Source organism: Ochotona curzoniae, unplaced genomic scaffold, assembly GCF_017591425.1.
Source record: "Ochotona curzoniae isolate NIBS_2020 unplaced genomic scaffold, NIBS_Ocur_1.0 contig_21, whole genome shotgun sequence".
Classification (NCBI taxonomy): domain Eukaryota; kingdom Metazoa; phylum Chordata; class Mammalia; order Lagomorpha; family Ochotonidae; genus Ochotona; species Ochotona curzoniae.
The window spans coordinates 5,068,591-5,086,726 of NW_024465322.1; the positions used below are offsets into that span (position 1 = coordinate 5,068,591).

General features: G+C 49.1%; 1 protein-coding gene across 1 annotated transcript in view; it reads left to right on the forward strand.

Moving 5' to 3' along the window:
* PEBP4 (phosphatidylethanolamine binding protein 4) overlaps window positions 1–18,136 on the forward strand; it is a 159,086-nt gene that overhangs the window by 66,233 nt on the left and 74,717 nt on the right. The window contains exon 3 of the mRNA XM_040971389.1: window positions 10,621–10,719. Within this exon, the coding sequence (XP_040827323.1) occupies window positions 10,621–10,719 (99 nt within the window). The remainder of the gene's footprint in view (window positions 1–10,620; window positions 10,720–18,136) is intronic.

Below are 18,136 nucleotides of genomic sequence, written 5' to 3' on the forward strand. Positions count from 1 at the left end.
AGGCTCCTTAGCAGAGAGCTGGATTGGAAGTGGAGTAGCTGGGACTGTAACCATCACCCAGATGGGAATGCCCGTGCTGGAGGTGAAAGTTCAAACGCTGTATGCCTCTTGCCAACACTGGTGACTTTTACGGCCCACATTTTCACATGACCCGTGGCAGCAGAGAGCTCCCCCACCCCTGCAGCTAACTGGACTCACAGGTGTGAGATGGGAGCGAGGAAGCATGGCAGACCGGGAGAAGGCACAGGGTGAGTCCCAGAAACAGCAAGTCCACCGAGAAAGGATTGCAAGGAGCATGTGTGCAAGCCCACAGAGTGAGGGCAGACAACGGGGTCAGACAGGGTCAGACAGGGTCAGAGGGACCTGGAGTGCATGGTCAGGATCACTGGGAAGCTGGGGAGGCAGCTAGAGTGGTGGGAGGACACAGTGTTTGTCATCCTGGAAACAGCATTCTGCGTCCACCGTGCTGATTATTAAGGGGTCAAAGAATATGTGAAGGGAGCATTAGGAGGCAGCTCCAACAGGTGAGAGAGAGGTGATGGTGGCTTGGGCTGTGGCTGGGTCGGCACTGATTGGGATGAGAGAAGCGAGAGATCCTGGGAGTATTGGGGAGGCAGAACGGACAAGACTGGGAGAAGGACTGGAAGAGGAATGCCTGAGAGAGGTTCTCACAGCAAAGATGGCAGTTGGGCTTCTGGTTTGCACCAGAGGCTGCCTCCATTCCCGACATGGGAAAGCTATGGAGGTCAGGCAGTGTCCTTGGATTCAGCGAATGTGAGGGTCTCTGAGACAGCCAAGGGAAGATGTGAGGTGGGTCCTGGGACATAGGGTCTGGAGAGTCAGAAAGAGAAATAAATGCGGTCATGGGTTGCATCACCAAGGAGAAGGTTAGAACAATCCAAAATGACCAGCCTGGGGCCCTAGGGAAGGCGGGTCTCAAGGAGGGAGGGTGGCTTGGGGTCTCAGAAGTCAGGGGAAGAAGGGGTGAGCCCCAGTGTCAAGTGTTACAGAGTTTTGCAGAGTGGTGAGGAAAGAAAACATTCGTGGGATTCGGTGACCTGGAGGCAGTGACGTCCCAAGGGCTGCAGCAGAGTGGAGCAAGGATGAGGATGTGGGAGAAGGAAGGAGCAGAGGCAGAGTATCCACAGCTCTTTCGGGGTGTTTGCCTGTGAAAGTGGGAAACAGGGAGAGAAGGGGAGCGTGAGACAGAACATCAGGTCAAGGGAGACATTCTGAAAGGTGAAAGAGACTTAACCACGTTTTAATGAGGAGGACAGAGAGAACGGAAGACTCAGGAGGGAGGAGATGTTAATGATATTGTAAAAAGGGCCAGTCAAGTCCCTTAACGTTACCGGAGATGCCCGCAGCAGGTGCCACTTGGGGTGTAAGCTTTGAACAGATCTCCAAGAAGGAAGTCAGGAACAAAAGACCCTGTGTTAGATTGTTCCTAAATGGACAGGACATGTCCAGAAGAGGATAAAGGAGATTACACAGACACCAAGTGGCTTACTGGTGGCCTGGAAGTGGGGAGGGGACAAGAAATGACTGCCCAGGGACCCAAGATTTCTTTTGGGGTGATGGAAATGTTGTAATTTTAGGTTATGGTGATGGTTGTACAACTCTCTTTATTTACCTAGGTAAGTAGGTAGGTAGATAGATAGATAGATAGATAGATAGATAGATAGATAGGGATAAATTGAAAGATATGCTTAAAAGGGATTAAGTTTCTGGTATGTAAATTATACCTTATCGTAGCTTCTCACACCTGCCCATGCCCTCTCTACAGCAGGTGTCCTAACCCCCTGTGGGATGCCCTCCAAAACTAAGGGCTCCTGGAGTGCCCCTTGGCACGAAGGGATAAAGTCATCCCACTTTACTTCTCAGCACCTGAGAGAGATGAGAGGTTGACATCTTCAAGGTCATATGTCATACAGCTACCAAATCTTTCACTCCACTGCAGAAATCGGGCTGGCTGAGTTTTAGCAGGTCATATGTTCATGAAGCTCAATGCTCAGAAGTTTCTTCTGACCTCTGGGCACTCACCACCCAGATTTTGGGGAGCTGGGGAATTTTTTTTTTTTGCCCTAAATACCCTAACGGAATCAAGCAATCAAGAAGAAATGATCTTTTCACTTTCTTTACTTTAAAAGGGAAGTAACATAAGAACGCTATTCTGCCCCTTGCTTTTCTCACTCAATACCCTAGAGAGCTTGTCACAGCAGATCTTAGAGACTGTCATTGTTTTCCACTGTGAGTCAGTCGAACCCATCCCCAACTGATGAACGCTTATTTACAACTTCTGCAACTACAGAGCTGAAGTAGAGAAAACCATTTCTCTACTTCATAAAAACCATTTCATAAGTGTGCAATCACCTATCTTTTTTTGATGTTCCAACATATGTTTCACTTGTTTGAAAGGCATCCGCCATCCACTGGTTCAATTCCTTAAATGCCTGGAACTGGTGGGGCTGGTCCAGGCTGAAACCAGGAGCTATGAACTCAACCCATGTCTCTTACTTGGGTGGCAGCCATCATCTGTTTCACACACGCACACGGTATGCATTTATAAGAAAGCTAGAATTAGAGTGAAGCTGGGATTCAAAGCCAGGCACTCCAACATGGGATGTGGGTATCCCAGGGGGCATCTTAAATGCTGTGCCCAACACCCATCATAGGTATCATTTTACTATAGGGTAAGTGTTTTGCCTAATGGTTAAAGACAACTGCATTCCATATTGGGAGCACCAGCATTTGACTCCCAGTTTCAATCCTGAACTCCAGCTCTGTGCTGGTAGTAGCTCCAGTAACTGGGTTCCTTCCGCCTTGAATTTAGTTCCTGGATCCTGGCTCCTGCCCCAGTTTAGCCCCGGTTGTTAAACACATTTGGGGAGTGAACCAGCAAATGGGACTTCTCTTTCTCCTCTGTATCTCTGTCAGATGAATAAATTTATGACCAAAAAAGCAGTCAGCATCCCAGAAATGGGATTGCTGAGTCAAGATGCAACTTCTCCCTCTTAAAGATTTTTTTTTTTTAAGATTTGTCTATTTTCATTGGAAAGGCAGATTTACAGAGAGAAGGAGAGCTAGGAAGAAAGATCTTTCATCCACTAGTTCACTCTTCAAATAGCCACAACTGCTGGAGTTGAGCCAATCCAAAGCCAGGAGGCAGGAGATTCCTCTGGGTCTCCCACATGGGTGCAGGGTCTCAAGACTTTGGGTCATCCTCCTCTGCTCTCCCAGGCCATTAATAGGGAGTTGGATTGAAAGTGGAGCAGCTGGGACACAACCCTGTGCCCATATGGGATGCCAGTGCTTACAAGTTGAAGATTAACAAGTCAAGCCATTGCACCAGCCCCCCAAACTGTCCCTGTTATCATCCCTGCAGCAATGTACAATGCTGTGTGGCTCCAAGATTTGTGTTGCATGTGGAAATGACTTTGTGTTCCCTCTGTGTCTTGAATTCAGGTTAGTTTCTTTCTCTTTCTTGTTCCTATTGTCGGAGCACGCAGCATGAGATGTGCCCTCAACAGATGTGGAAGCATACAGTCCAATATTGTCAACCCTGGTACCATGCTTCATGGCAGATCTTTGAACATATGTACCTGTATTACCTAAATTCCTGCTTCTCTCTTCTACTCCGCCTGGAGAAGCCACTGCTGTTCCCTCTGCTTCTTGGGTTGGATGATTTTTAGATTCGGCATCTTCAGTGGAACCGCACAGCACCTGGCCTTCTGTGGCTGTCTTATTTCCCCACACCATGACATGTTCAGGTTCACCTGTGCAGTCCCAGAATGCAGCATTCCCTTGCTTCCGAAGGCTGGGTTGTTTACCTCTGTGTGCATGCACCACATTCAAGCCATCCGTTGATGGGTGCCTGGATGGTTTCTACCATTTGTTTCTTATTTTTAATTTTAAAATTTGTTAATATGAGAATCTGTGTTACAGAAAGAGAAGGAGAGACAGATATCTTGCATCTTCTAGTTCACTCCCCAAATGGCCACGATGGTTGGAAAGAAAATCATTCTCCAAGAATGGCTGCTGCATGGCCAGTCCAAGCTCTGCTTGGAGCTTGGGCTGCTGTGGTCAGGAATGCATGTCATGGACTGGAAGGTCACGTGATACCCCCTCTCCATCCCACTCTGGCCTGCCTGCAGAGTGGCCAGGGGCTGCACTAAACTTGAAGTATGGCCTCTAGCAGAGGCCATACTCTTGGAAATCTATTCTCCTCTGCTGATCTGGTGACCATCTCTGCACTGTGCACTGCTTGGGTGCAAGTTTGGGTCAGCAAGCAGGGTCAGCAAGAGGGCTCAGGGCCCAGCCTTCAGGTGGTATTAAGAGAGAAGCTCCATAGCCCATTAGCTCATGGGTCCCATGCTTCCTGCAGATTCTCTGGAGATGTCTGTTGTGAGGTTGCTTAGCAGAGAGAGGATCCGGGCTAAAGCTCAGGATGTGGCCACCTCGGAGAGGGCCGCCCACAAGCACTTCCCTCCCAGTGCCCTCAGTAGGCACTCGGTAGACAGCAGGTGCAGGAGAGATGTCAGCAGGGACTGTGGGTGGAGGATAGTCCGCTGTCCAGAGAGGCCTGGCCACTGTCTGAGTAGTGCAAGAGAAGCTCTGTGGACTTTTCACCGTGACGTTCTTTTAAGTGCAAAACATTTTTTTTTTTTTTTTTTTTTTTTTTACTTTTCACTTTGAGCATCAAAGCAGTGTGTTTGGGGACAGACACTTTGGGAAATGCAGAAAAGCACCAAGATCACAATGAAGCCAATCCTTTGAGAATTCATCTGTCAACATCATACTTCTAGTCTTCTTTCCCCGAGGTTGGGCCATTCCCCCTTTCTGTCTTTATTTACTGTAAGAAAACACCCAAAGCAAGCTAACATTCTAAAGGAAGAGGTTTATGGGGAGAGCGTTGTGTGCAGTGGTTAGGATGCTGTTGGGGATGCCCGCATCCAGTATAAAGGGCATGGTGGAAGTCCTAGCCCCTCTGTTCCGGTCCAGCACCTTGGGAGGTAGCAGGTGATGACTTAAGGACTTGGTCCCTGCCACTCACATGCAAGACCCAGGTTGAGTTCTGGGCTCTGGGTTTCAGCTTAGCCCAGTCCTGGCTCTTGCAGGCATCCAGAAAGTAAACCAGTATATGCAAAGTCTCTTCTTTTCTCAGCCTCCCGTGAGAATTCCTTTAATTCCTTCTAAGCGTAGCACCCATAATGCCTTGCCTCTTCAAGTTCCTACTCCCATTGTGAGGATGGGATCTGTGACACGTACATGCCTGGGGACTGAAAGATAAGTTCATTGGGACTGCAATGGTGACACAGAGGGTTAAGCCACCACTCAGGACACCTGCATCCCATATTAAAGAAGTGGTTTAAGTCCTGGCTGCTCCACTTCCTACCTTGCTTTTTCCTAACATAACCGAGAAAACAATGGAAGGCGGCACAAGTTCTTGGGACCCTTCCACTCATGTGAGAGACCTGGATGGAGTTATCGGTTCCTGGCTTCAGTCTGGCCTGGCCCAGGCCATTGTGGCCAGCAAAGGCAGTGAGCCAGCAGATAGCAGATCTCTCTGTGTCAGTTTCTCTCTTTTTAAAAAAGAAAGATGAGTTTATTTTGGTGCAATTTTTTTTTGAAATCCATGCATATGAGGAGTCTTCGAAAAGTTCATGAAAATGTATAAAATGAAAAATAAAACTATGTATCTCATTATTTTCGGCACCAAAATAAATATCTTGTTTTTAAAGATTTGCGTATTTATTTGAAAGGCAGAGTTACAGAAAGAGAGACAAAGAGAAAGAAGAGAGAGACCATGCATCCCCTATTTCTCTCCTCAGATGGCCAGCCATGACAGCCAGGCCTGAGTCAGAGAGTAAGAGCTGCTTCAGGTCTCGCACATGGGTGGCAGGAGTTCAGCCACTTGGGCCGTCCTCTGCTGCTTTCCCAGCCGTTAGCAAGGAGCTGGGTCGGAAGTGAGGCAGCCAGACATCAAACCTGTGCCCACGTGGGCTGCCGGCCTCACAGACAGCACACCAATGTGCTATACCGCGACATCAGTCCCACAAACGGATATTTTAATTCTATTTTCCACAAAGCTCTTGAAGTGCTTTTGTATGTGTGTGATATCCATTTTTAATCTTGTTTCCTTCTTTTAAAAAAAACAATGAGATTTAGGATATACAGGATTTTTGCCAATTACCTTTACATACCTCATATACTCTGGGGATAAATGTTAAAATGTGTATTTGTCAATTTTATATGCAAAGATATGATATTTGATTTTTACATGTTTCATTACTAGTGAAAAGAAATACTTATTCACTACTATTTGCATTTCTTATTTTACTATTTATTAATATTTATTTTCCAATAAATTATTAGGTTTCTTATTGATTTTAAAAGCACTTTACATATTAAGGACGTGACCCCTATTTTATTATTTATTTTTATTGGAAAGTCCAATATACAGAAGGAAGGAGAGACAGAGAAGATCTTCCATCTGTAGATTCACTCCCCGAGTGGCCACAATACCTGGAGCTTACCTGATCCAAAGCCAGGAAGCCGGAGCCTCTTCCTGGCCTCCCACATGCATACAGGGTCCCAAGGCTTTGGGCCATCCCCCACTGCTCTCCTGGGCCACAAGCAGGGAGCTGGATGGGAAGCGGGGCCACCAGAATTAGGGTCAGCACCCGTATAGGATCCTGGAATGTGCAAGGTGAGGACTTTAGCCACTAGGCTACCATGCCCAGGCCCAATAAACCCTTTTTGATAGACATTGCAAATATTTACCTTCAAATTTTAATTTGAATTTTAATTATCTTCAAATTTTAATTTGGGTTTTTTTTTTCTTTGCTACATAAAAGATTCAAAGTTATGTCTAGTTAAATATATCAATCTTTTCCTTCATGCCATTTACTGTTAACAGTTTGATGTGTATTTTTCCAGGCATTTTCTATGCATATGCAAATATAGCTATAAATATATGTGGTTAGATGTGAAGCTTTCCTTCATATTTGAGCTGATGCATGCACTCCACTACAACTTCCTTATTACGTGAACTAGTATTATTTCTTTCTACATTAGTATGCAAAGCCCTAACCCTTGCGGAGTATTTTATTGCATAAATTTAATATCACACTATTCAATACATTTTTAAAGACTATTTTTTATCTTCACATTTAAATATGGACGTTTTACAGTGTCTACAAGAAATAGACCTAAGCATATTGATTCCATGAAGCGAGCCAGTCGCTCTCTCCTTTGCTCTTTGACTTGAAATAACTTTGCCATTTATCAGGAGTCATACTGTAAATGATAACTACCACCTATTCCATCCACACATGTTGAAAGCTTGAATTTCTCCCTGGATTTTCTATTCTGTTTCCTTCGCTTATTTGTTCCTTTACTGGCAAGACATTGTTCCAGTTATTGTAACTTCATAACCATTTGTGTTATCTGCAAGATCAATACAATATTATCCCCCATTTCATCTTTTTCTCTGTTGCCGAGGCTAATTCTTGCTTTTGTTTACTTACATTTTGCATTTATTATGAGCTTCAGAATCATTCTGTGAAGTTCCAAAGATACCTATTCAGGATTTTGATTGGAATTGTGTTAGATTCACAAATTAGCAAAAATCTAATAATACTGAAAGCTTGCTGGCACTTTTGTATAATTATTTCCATTCAGAAGCATCACGTGTCTGTGCCCATCCATCCAAGTTTTCCTCTTGGGCATATCAGCCTGTGCTTGCTTGTTTGTTTGTTTGTTTCTTTTTTGTGTGTCTCACATTTTCTTCATCAAGTTCATCCCCAGGTACTGTACATTTGGGAAATATTGAGGTTTATTTTATGGCAACTATCAACGAGCACATTCATTTGGGGTGCATTTGTAACGGCTTACTTTACTGAACATTATTAGTCTACTTGCCTCCCGTTCATCCTTTTTTTTTTTTAATGTGGACAACCATGTTCCTTTTTCTACAAAAAGGAGAGAGGATAGTTTTACTTTTTCTTGTTGTTTTCTCGCTGAGTTAGAGCCAGTTTGCAGATATGTGACATGTAGTTCCCTCCTGCTGGGATGCTACCGAGATCACACCTTAGCACACCCCAGTACACACACGCACACACATGCACACCTTAGCACATGTTCCTTTCAGCATCCCTGTCAGCTTTGCCCCCTAAAACTCTGACCTGTCTCCCCGTGTGTGTGTGTGTGTGTGTGTGTGTGTGTGTGTGTGTGTGTCCCAGCCATCCTCACGCACCCCCAGGCCTTTGCGCAAGCTGCTCCCTCAGCCCACAAAGGCCCTTCCCAGTTTTCACCTGCTTATCCTTCAAGGTCAAGCTCAAAAGACAAGTCTGAGAGGCCTTGCTGAGCTCCTGCATCAGTGGATGTGGGCGCCCTCCTCTGTGGTCCCTCTCTCAGGATGTGGAAAGTCCTCCAGGTGCAGTTGAACCCGCAGGAGTGTGTTCATCCCTCCCTGTTGACTGCATTCACTTCCCGTTCTCTTTCCCTCCGTTCCATCCTCCCCTCCAGCCAAGGTCCGCCTTCCCCCCACTGGAGACACGGACAAGTTTGCATCAGGCATGCATCCTTGCACTTCCTTAGTTGCCCGCCTCACACCTTCTCTGTCCCTGGATGTCCTGCAATCCCTCCAATGTCCACCACTCTCATTCGCTGGAAAAAGAAGATGAAGGAAGAAGAGGAGAAGGATCCCTCATTCATTTTCTACCACTGCACCTGCCAGTTCTCCTGCAGTTGAACGTTTGTCTTGAGTTCCCACAGAAGCCCGCCCTCTCCTGTTCCCTTTCTGCTCCCTGCCCTGTGTTATCTTCCTTTCTGGTGAAGTACTTGAGCATTTCCATTGGCTCACAAACTTGCCTGTCACTCATCTAAAAAAAAAAAAAAAAAAACCTCTTGACTCCGTTCCTCTGCAGAGACAGCACTGCTGTTTGTCACTCCCAAACTTCCTTCTCAGTGATGTCTTTATCAGCTCTCTCCAAGTCTATCTCCCGTCCCAGCGCAACTTCCTCCTGTCAGATGCCAGACTCTGGGATCAGCCTAGTTAGGATAACGGTGATCTCCGAGCTGTGACAGCAGATTGTCACATCTGTATGCTCACCGTACTCTACCTCTGAGCAGTGCCCGGCTCCATTGCTGCTCTCTCTGCATCTTCCCCTCCCTGTCTCTTGAAACACATTCTGTCTTGGTTTTGAACCGCCTGCTCTTCCTCTCCCCGACCCCCTCGGCTCCTCAGGCTGTCCCCACTCCTCCATGCCACTTTGGTCATGAGCCTTCATTACACCCTTTAGTCATCTCCTCACTCTGTGGGTTTAAGGCCCATCACCAAGTCAACAGCTGCTACTCTCCGTCTCTCCCTGGGACTCCGCATCCTGGTGTTTGTACTTGGTGGTGCTCACTGTGTCTAAAACAGAACCCCCTACTCTGTCAAACTCTCTCTAAACCTCCTCTATGTCCAAAAATGGCACCAGCAAAACACCCAGGCTTCATTCATCCTCAGTTCCTCGATTCCTCCTTCCCCATCTGCTCGTTGCTATCCTACCATCAAGCCCAGCTGTGAACTTGTCCAAGTCTCCCCACAAAAACTTCCTCAACCCATCTCCTGGTTTCTATCTCTGCCACTGCTGTCCTAACAAGAGGAGTCATCGTACTTTCACCACCTCATTATTAAGCATCTCCTAGATACCTCCTGGACCCCTCTCTGGTCCCCTGCCACCCAACACTCAGCAGCTATACAGTCTTCTAAACCCAGAAAGCAGGACGTAACACTGCCATAGCTAACACCTTCCTAAATGTCTGTGTTTGCACTCAGAACAAAAACCTACTCCTCCCTTCTGTGGCCTGACCCTTGCCCACCTGCTCAACTCCACCAGTGGCCACTCTCCCAGCTTTTCTTGCCTTAGCTACAGTGGCCTTCAGAGCCTAACTTTTCCCCTCCGGAAGCCTATGCAACAGCTACTGTCTCCTAGAATTCCTACTTCCTCTGTTGTGACCCGTTTTAGCTGGCCATTGCACTAAACACCCCTCCATGTCCCTTTGCCTGTTGATTTATCTGTTTGCTTTATCCAGGTCTCTTACCTAGCATGGAAGCTTCCTGAAAGCATGGCTTTTTACCATCTCATGCTCCATCCACCACCTAGAGCTTCAGGCACACAGTAGGGGAGTCAGTAAATGCCAAAAGAAGGGGTGACTGGCTCCTGGTGTTCCTGGCAATTGGTACAATTGGTACAATTTGCAGCCCAGCTGTCCTGTGTTTGCTGAATTAGTAAACACGTTACTCCCTATTCTGGAAGCTTCCTGAAGAGCAAGGCCCTGGTATGGGGATGAGCCTGGTGCTAGGGGCACACTACCTGTGCCTTGGCAGGGGCCAGGGGACTCTCTCTTCATAAGAGGAGAGCCAGGGGCTCTTTTTGCTCTGAGGATAACTGTGGGATGCGTGAGAATGTTGTGAGAACAAGGAGGCTGAGTAGGAAGGAGCAGGGCTGGCTGCCTGGCGGTTCCCAGCTGTGGTGGAGGAGGAAGCGGTGTCCACGCCCTGGGGTATTTTCCTATCAGAACTCTAGCCCTGATGCTGTGCTCTCTTCTCTCTGGGTGCTTGCGTTACAGGGCGCAAGCTACATCCTGGTGATGGTGGATCCAGACGCCCCCAGCAGGTCGGAACCCCGCTCGAGATTCTGGAGACACTGGCTGGTGGTGGACATCAAGGTAAGCAAGTGGCGGCTGTGACGGCAGGTGCAGCATCCACTCTATGCAGTTTTCAGCTCTCACTCGGGATAAGCACGGATGGCTGTGTCAGGTTGCCCCAAGTGCTCAGCTGTCCCAGCCCCTCCCCGGCAGTCTGACAGCTGCAAAAACTGTCTCGGTAATGAAGAGGCCCCTCCTGGGCAGGGCAGGAGGGAGCAGCCCTGTCTCTGTGCCTCGTCTCTGTCCGTGGTCTTCTCGATGGTTGTGCATAGGAGCCAGGGGTGGTCTTGGGGACGACCAATGTGGCATACTTCTGGTGGGTGTGGATGATCTCACCAAATGGGCACTCGTTGGATGAATGGTATTTGAAAGGCCCTATTGAGCTTCTCTTGATCTGCGCCAGCCTCTGACCTGTGGTGACTCTGCACCCCACCTCAGCATATGGAACCAACCATGGGATGGGAATATGTGAGAGGGGAGGGCAGACTCGCATCTGTTCCTAGTACGTGCAAACTACTTCTCCATGTCACTCTTTAAACAATAGGACATAACAGGCATTCACACAGTGTCGCCGCTGCGTTAGGCGTCCTAGCAGCCTAGGAATGAATCTTACAGCAGAGGGGAGGGTGTGCACAGGTATTAGGCGATTTGAGCCTCCATGGATTGGGGTAAGCATCGCAGATCCCGGGGGACCCACCAGCTATATAATATGCGCGTATTTTCCAGGATCATTCGCTTATTGAACCTTCTGCACATGCGCGACCAGCACTCCCATCCAAGCCTCCCCAGACTCTGCGTGCACACAGTTGAAAAGCCGCCCATCCCTTAGGTCTTTGCATCTGCTTCGGATCACACTGGTTACCACCTCACTCGGTCCCCGTGCAGCCTCTTGGACCTGCCCCAAATGTTTCATCTTTACCTGCTCTTCCTGGGTGCTGCCTTGGTGACACGGGTGTTTGCTAGGATGTTCAGATGGGAATACTTGGGGAAACACAGCAAACACCACGGAAAGAAGAGGGGAGGCATGTGTATTTTCTTTTTTCTTTGTTTATTTAAAAGCCAGAGATTACAGAGAGCAAAGGAGAGGTAGAGAAAGAATGTCTTCCATCTGCTGATTTACTTCCTGAATGGCCACAACAGCAGAACTGATCTGAATCCAGGAGCCAGGAACCTCTTCCGGGCTTCCCACATGGATGCAGGGGTTCAAGGGCTTGGGCCATCTTCTGCCGCTTTCCCAGGATGCAAGCAGGGAGTTGGATTAGGCATGCAGCAGCTGGGACATGAACCAGCACCCATATGGGATGCTGGCACCACAGGGTGGAGGATTAGCCCATTGAGCTATGGCGCCAGCTCCAGGGAGGGTACATTTTCTTCTCAGGTTGAACATAACATGGGGTAGGAGTCTGTACTAACTTGCCAGGGACTCTGCTAGCCACAGAGTGGGAGGTGTTAAAGGGGTGGTCATCCGGGGAAGCTGGTGCGTGACTCAGGGACCTTGGCTCCTTCCCCGGCAGCTCATGTGAGTGCCCCTCTCAGATGCCGTCACAGCAAGGACCACGGAAGGGGCACCGTCTGGGATGCTCTAGCCCCAGCTACCCTTGGGCAGTGCCCGAGCTGGCCTTCTTCCTCATCCCAACACACTTGCCTGGCCGAATGCTGCTCTGCCTGGCAGAGGGTTTACAAACACCATCAGCATGCAAGGGGATAGAGCTGGGGGGATTCATAGATCCAGTGTGAAGAGAGCAGAAGAGGGCATAGAAGGGAAACAGCCCACTCTCTCTCCTCAAGTGAGACATTGTCTCTTTCTGAATTTGGAGCCTCCTCACAGGTCACAAAGGGCATCTTGGGGTCCCCCAAGAAAGGAAGACAGTTCGGGAGATCTCAGTCACAACCCACCCTGAGCATGAGGCCTTCCAGTCACCAGGTTCTAACTCAGCAACTCAGAGTGCAAAAACCACGCAGGGTGCCATGTTTTCAGGATAGAGGGAGCATCCAGGCCATGAGGCTGCCTCTCTCATAGCGCCACCCCCACAACACACACACCACCACCACCAGTAGTGCCCACTGGAACTGAGCCATCACACACACTCAAAGAGGCAGGTGGCAGTTGGCAGCTGTCAGGGCAAGCTGCTAAGCCTCCCAGCTTCCCAGGACCCCACCTGCCAGGGGACGCTTCGGCCTTCCCACGCAGGCCGGAGGAGGCTTGGGTTTCAGTCGCATTGTCACCCACTTTCTCCAGCTAAGCATGGAGCAGGAAGCAGCAGCTCTGCCCGGCTGTGTCCACTGGGCTTGGGTCCACCTGCCCCCGAACAATTTCACCAGCCGCAAAGACTCTGTAAACCCAATCCGTGTAAGACTCTGGTCCCTGGGGCCCCGACCAGAGGAAGAGAGGGCTCTCATCAATTCCAGGAGTACTTCCTTTGTGGTGGCGGTCACTGCCGCCGGCTGCTGGGTGGGTTGCCGACAATAGAATGTGTTCGCCTTGATCAGTGAGCCGGGAACAGCACAGGTTGGTGGACGCCAGTCCTGCCTTCAGAAGGGCACTTCAGCAGGCTCTGGGAAAGGTGTGGCCTCTGTGTCTGATATGCACTGGGGCGGGGCAGACAGCTTGGAGGAGCTCGAGGTGGGGGGCTGCCTGGTCCTTGGTTAACCTTACTTGATTGTGGAACATTCTGGGTCCCTTTGCAAACTTGGCATTCTCCCCATTTTAGAGATGCAGAAAGTCAAGGCCAGGAAGATGGAAAGAGGCAGTGTCTCCTCTAGGCATTCTGCCACCCAACACCCTGACTCCAAGCTATCGCTGCCGTTCCAGACGGTGTCCCCACCATGCTCCCTCCTCCCATCTCTCCTATCAGCTTCTTTGTAGCAGGGAGCCACCACACCCTTTTTGGAAGATAGAAAGCCCCATCTCCATGTCTCCCCCTCAAGCCCATTCTCCAGCGCACCCCCAGGGCTCTAGGAAAGGTTTTAAAAAAATTGGTTGCAGGAAGACAAGACAAGAATAAGCTCACCTTGATGCAAATAAGTGTTTGAAATCCATGCGTGGGTTTTTTTTTTTTTCACTCTATATGTTTTTCATGAACAGCATAAAGGCCTTCATGGTACAGATAGCCAAAATCTATGCCCAGATAAACTCATCTTGTAACTCTGTGGTCCTGGAACCATTGGCAGTGCCCTTGCATTGCTGGCTAACCCTATGAGTAAGTAGAAACTTTGTGCAGGGGATTCAATAAAGGTAAAGAAAACACTGGCCAATATTGTGAACCCCTAAGGCACCCCAGCAGGAAGGCACACCACACAGTCACGACAGGTGCTTCATGGCCATGGTCCTGCCGCTCACCATGGCCACAGAGGCAAAGCTGGTAGAGCCTTGACCAGCCTTGACGTTAAGTGACCACGCCACAGCCGTGGAAGCTCCTGCTGGCCCGTCGCCAGTGCTTGAGAACACAGGACATACCTAAAGCCCACCTCCTCTCTGAAAAAGAATCTGACAGGATCCAGTCCAGAGTGGATTAATGCTCTGGACCCGTGGGCAGCTCATGCCATAGCCGAGGGCGAGGGAGATGGCCAGCATTTGCGGTGCCCTTTTATTCAGCAGAGAGCAACGGAGCACTCCTCAGAAGAGCACAGCACACCCCACCCTGAGCATGGGGACCTTCTGGCCACAAGGTTCTAACTCAATGACTCAGCGTGCAAAAACCGAAGACTGGCTAGGACTTGAGGCCCCAGTCCACTCTGTCCTGAGCACTGTGTTCCCAAGACACTGGCAGTCTCCAACCCGGCTTTATGGAGCTCGCCTAAATTGTCTGAATTAAAGAATGTGAGGAGGGGCCAGCCTGGTGGTATAGCAGGCTAAGCCTCTTTGGCAGCACCGGCATCTTATGTGGATGTTGGTTTGAGTTCCAGTTCTTTTTCTTCTGATCCAGTCCCCTGCAAATGACCTGGGAAAACAGCAGAGATTGTCCCAAACCCTTGGGGCCCTGGACCTATGTGGGAGACCCAGAAGAAGCTCAAATATATAAAAATTAAAATAATAATAATAATAAAGGACATACAAACCACCCCAGAAAGCATTGAGGGGCTTGTAGGGTTGCTTGCTGCTGTTCTGTTTTCATTGGTCCAAATTAGGGACATCCTCCCAACTCTCAGGTCCTCTACACACCCCCACCTATCCACATCTCCCACCTCCTCCCCCACAGCCCTGGAATGACAAACGCCCACATAGCAGAGTAAGACTCCGCCCTGTAGGCACTTCTGCTGTGACGGAGACCTGAGCAATGAGGCTACAGCCTTTAGGGGAGGGCCCAGTGGCTCAGTTATGGAAGAACTGGTAGATCTGTGGGTTTCCATTAGGCCAGAAACTGGGCAAAACTTGAGTCCCCAAACCTGGCCAGACCAGAGTAGGTGGGGCCTGGGATCCAGAAAGGGTGCTTGTCACTGCTCCATCCCCTCACCCAGGGCTCCGATGGAGGGAGGATGCTTCTCCCCACTCCCACCCCCACCCCGAGTGCTGCAGCCACAGCTTTTCCTTCAGACTGCTCCTCTGCTCTGCTCGGAATGTCTCATTCCCTCCAACTAATCATCTTCGAGCTGAAGCCTAATTAACATGTCAATTAGCGTGTACCATTCGTTTCAGAAGCAACGCATATGGGTGTGTCTCGCACGCATCTCCGAAATCAGAGCTCGGGGCTTTTCAGGCAGATAATTCCATTAGGCTTTTTTTTTTTTTTTAATTGTTGATGGGGATATTGAACGCAGGGAGATGGGATATGAATATTTTCCACAAAGAAAATCATGATCGGTGACAAAGAACACAGAGAACAATTGAGGAGACAAGAATTACCTTTCTTCTTCCAAAAAAGTCTTCCTAGAAGCCGTCAGTGGTTCTGAAACTTGCCCTGAATACCTTTGTGTTGTGTTGTGTTAAGGAAGAAAAGTCACCGCCAAGTTCAAATTTCCGTTTTCCTCCATCGTGGACAGCTATAAAGGTGGACGCTTCTGAAGTGAAGTACTTCAAAGGGGTCATCCTCTCTACCGCCTTTCCCATAGGGTCAGGTTACCCCCAATGAGGCGTTTTGTTTGTTTGTTCATTTTTAATGATTTCTAAATGCATTGGGCAAGTTATATACAAACAGGACAGCCAGTAAGTGGGGCTGGCTTACGGCTCCCCAAGAGGGACAGCCAAGGACACATGGTGTACGAGCTGTCAGGCCTGCACCAAGAGGTGCAGGGTGCAGGGCGCTCTCTGAGGCCCCTGAGAAGCCAACACGAATCCTTATCCTTCAAGACAGAAACAGAGAGAAGAGAAATGAGCCTGGCAAAGAGGAGAGGACTTCCCATGCCACCATGAGGGACACCGCAGAAGGCAGCCTGGCTCTCCCTGCTGCCCATCCCTGACGCCTCAGAGCCTGTGGACACCTCAGCCCGCATGGAAGTTCTCGAAGCGCTCCTAACACCCAGGACCCAGCACGCAATAAGCAGCAGAATGAACCATCTTTTTGTGCTCCACCAGTTTAGCTGAAGAGGACACACATAGGAAATGAGATTCACAATTCTTTTTTCTTTTTTTTTTTTCAGAAAGATTTATTTTGTTGTTGTTGTTGGAAAGCCAGATTTACAGAAAGAAGGAAAGACAGAAAGATCTTTCATTGGCTGGTTCGCACCCCAAATGGCCGCAATGGCCAGAGCTGGAGCTGAGCTCAAGCCAGGAGTCAGGAGCTTCATCCTGGCCTCCCACATGGGTGCAGCAGCCCAAGGACGTGTGTGCTGTCTTCCACCTTTCCCAGGCACATTAGCAGGGAGCTGGATCACAAGTGGAGCAGTCAGAACTGGAGCCAGCACCCAGATAAGATGCCAGCGTGGCAGATAGCAGCTTATCCTGTTGTACCATCACACCCCTCCCGTGCGCCACACCCCAGCCCCTCCCCCACCCAGGTCCAGCCTGGAAGGCCTGGCATAACCTACCCTTGCATTTGTGGTGGCGGGGATCATGGCCTGCCACAGGGGTGGTTGGTCCTGTGACCTCACAGTGAGGCTGTCCTCCCCAGAGCCATCCCAAACCACAACCAAGGTGAGGGGCTGGGCTGCAGGTGTTCCCCATGGGCGTGCGTGACTGCCGCCCCTTCCCCCTCTTCTGACACGTGCTGCTTTTATTTTTAACCCAACCCAGCATCCCTTGTCATTTCCTTAACACTCACAGTCCCCAGAGCTCGCTCACTCTGGCTGTCATTGTCCCACCCCAGAAAATGCCTTCACTCTCATTCAGAATAGTTTAAATAAAATGTTGCTCCAAAGCGCAATATTATCTTTTGATGAATATTTTTTAAAAGCCAGGGTTTTAGGTTTTCATGGTAATTTGCGGTGTAAAATTATTTGGAGATAAGAGGCAAATTAGCTCTCGTATGCCGAGGTCGTCCTGTCCTGTTATCCATGTGAGCAGTGTTTAAATATAATCAGCCCTTAGACTAATGCAGCATAATTGTTCATTTGAAATCACTTTTTTTTTCCCACTCCATTCAGTGAGTCATTAAAATATTCAAGGGATAATGCAGTGAATTAGAAATGAATTTATCATATTATCCCATACATACTGTAGTGCTTCAGGTAACTAAGGAGAAAGGGGCGGGGGAGAGAGCGAGGAAGAGAACACGCGTGCAAGGTGTGCAGGCCGCCGGGGAGTGGGGCTAACACGGGCACGCGGCAAACAAAGCCTGCAGTCAGTTTACGGCACGCAGAGAGGCTGGCTGGGAGGGGTGAAACAGAAAGCAAGCGCCCGTCTTGGAGGAGGGCTCTCACTCTCTCTCTTTCTCTCTCTCTCTCTCTCTCTCTTTGCACTCTGAGAATCTGTGCTCCACCACAGCTCCACTGTTAACTTATTTTTATCAAATATGTTTATATCACAAAGTCGTTATGGAAACCAATTCTGCCATCCAGGAGAATTCCTGGATCAGGCAGAAAACACACACTCTTCTCTCTCTCTCTCTCTCTCTCTCTCTCTCTCTCTCTCTCTCCCCCCCCACTCATGTTCCCCACCCCATTTCATCTCCCTGTTGTCTCTCTCTCCACCTGTTTCCCCAATCTCTCTCTCTCTCCCCTCTCTGTCCCTTTCTGCCTGACCCCTCCCCTCATTTCCTCCTTGTTTCTCTCTCTGTCTCTCCCCCCCCTCTCTCTGCCTCTCTCTCTCTCTCTCTCTCTCTCTCTCTCTCACACACACACACACACACACACACACACCATACACAGGATGCCCATCTCAGGGGCTACAGGACAGACTTGCTCACTAATCTTGAACTTAGCTCGGGTGGGGACAGAAGATGTCTCCCTGGGTGGGCAAAGCTGAGAAATGGACAAGATCAAGGCCAGTAGTCAGACCTGCCTCTGCCTTAACACAGAGAGCCAGGGTCCTGTGCCCGGGGCCCGTCATTATATTAGCAGAAGC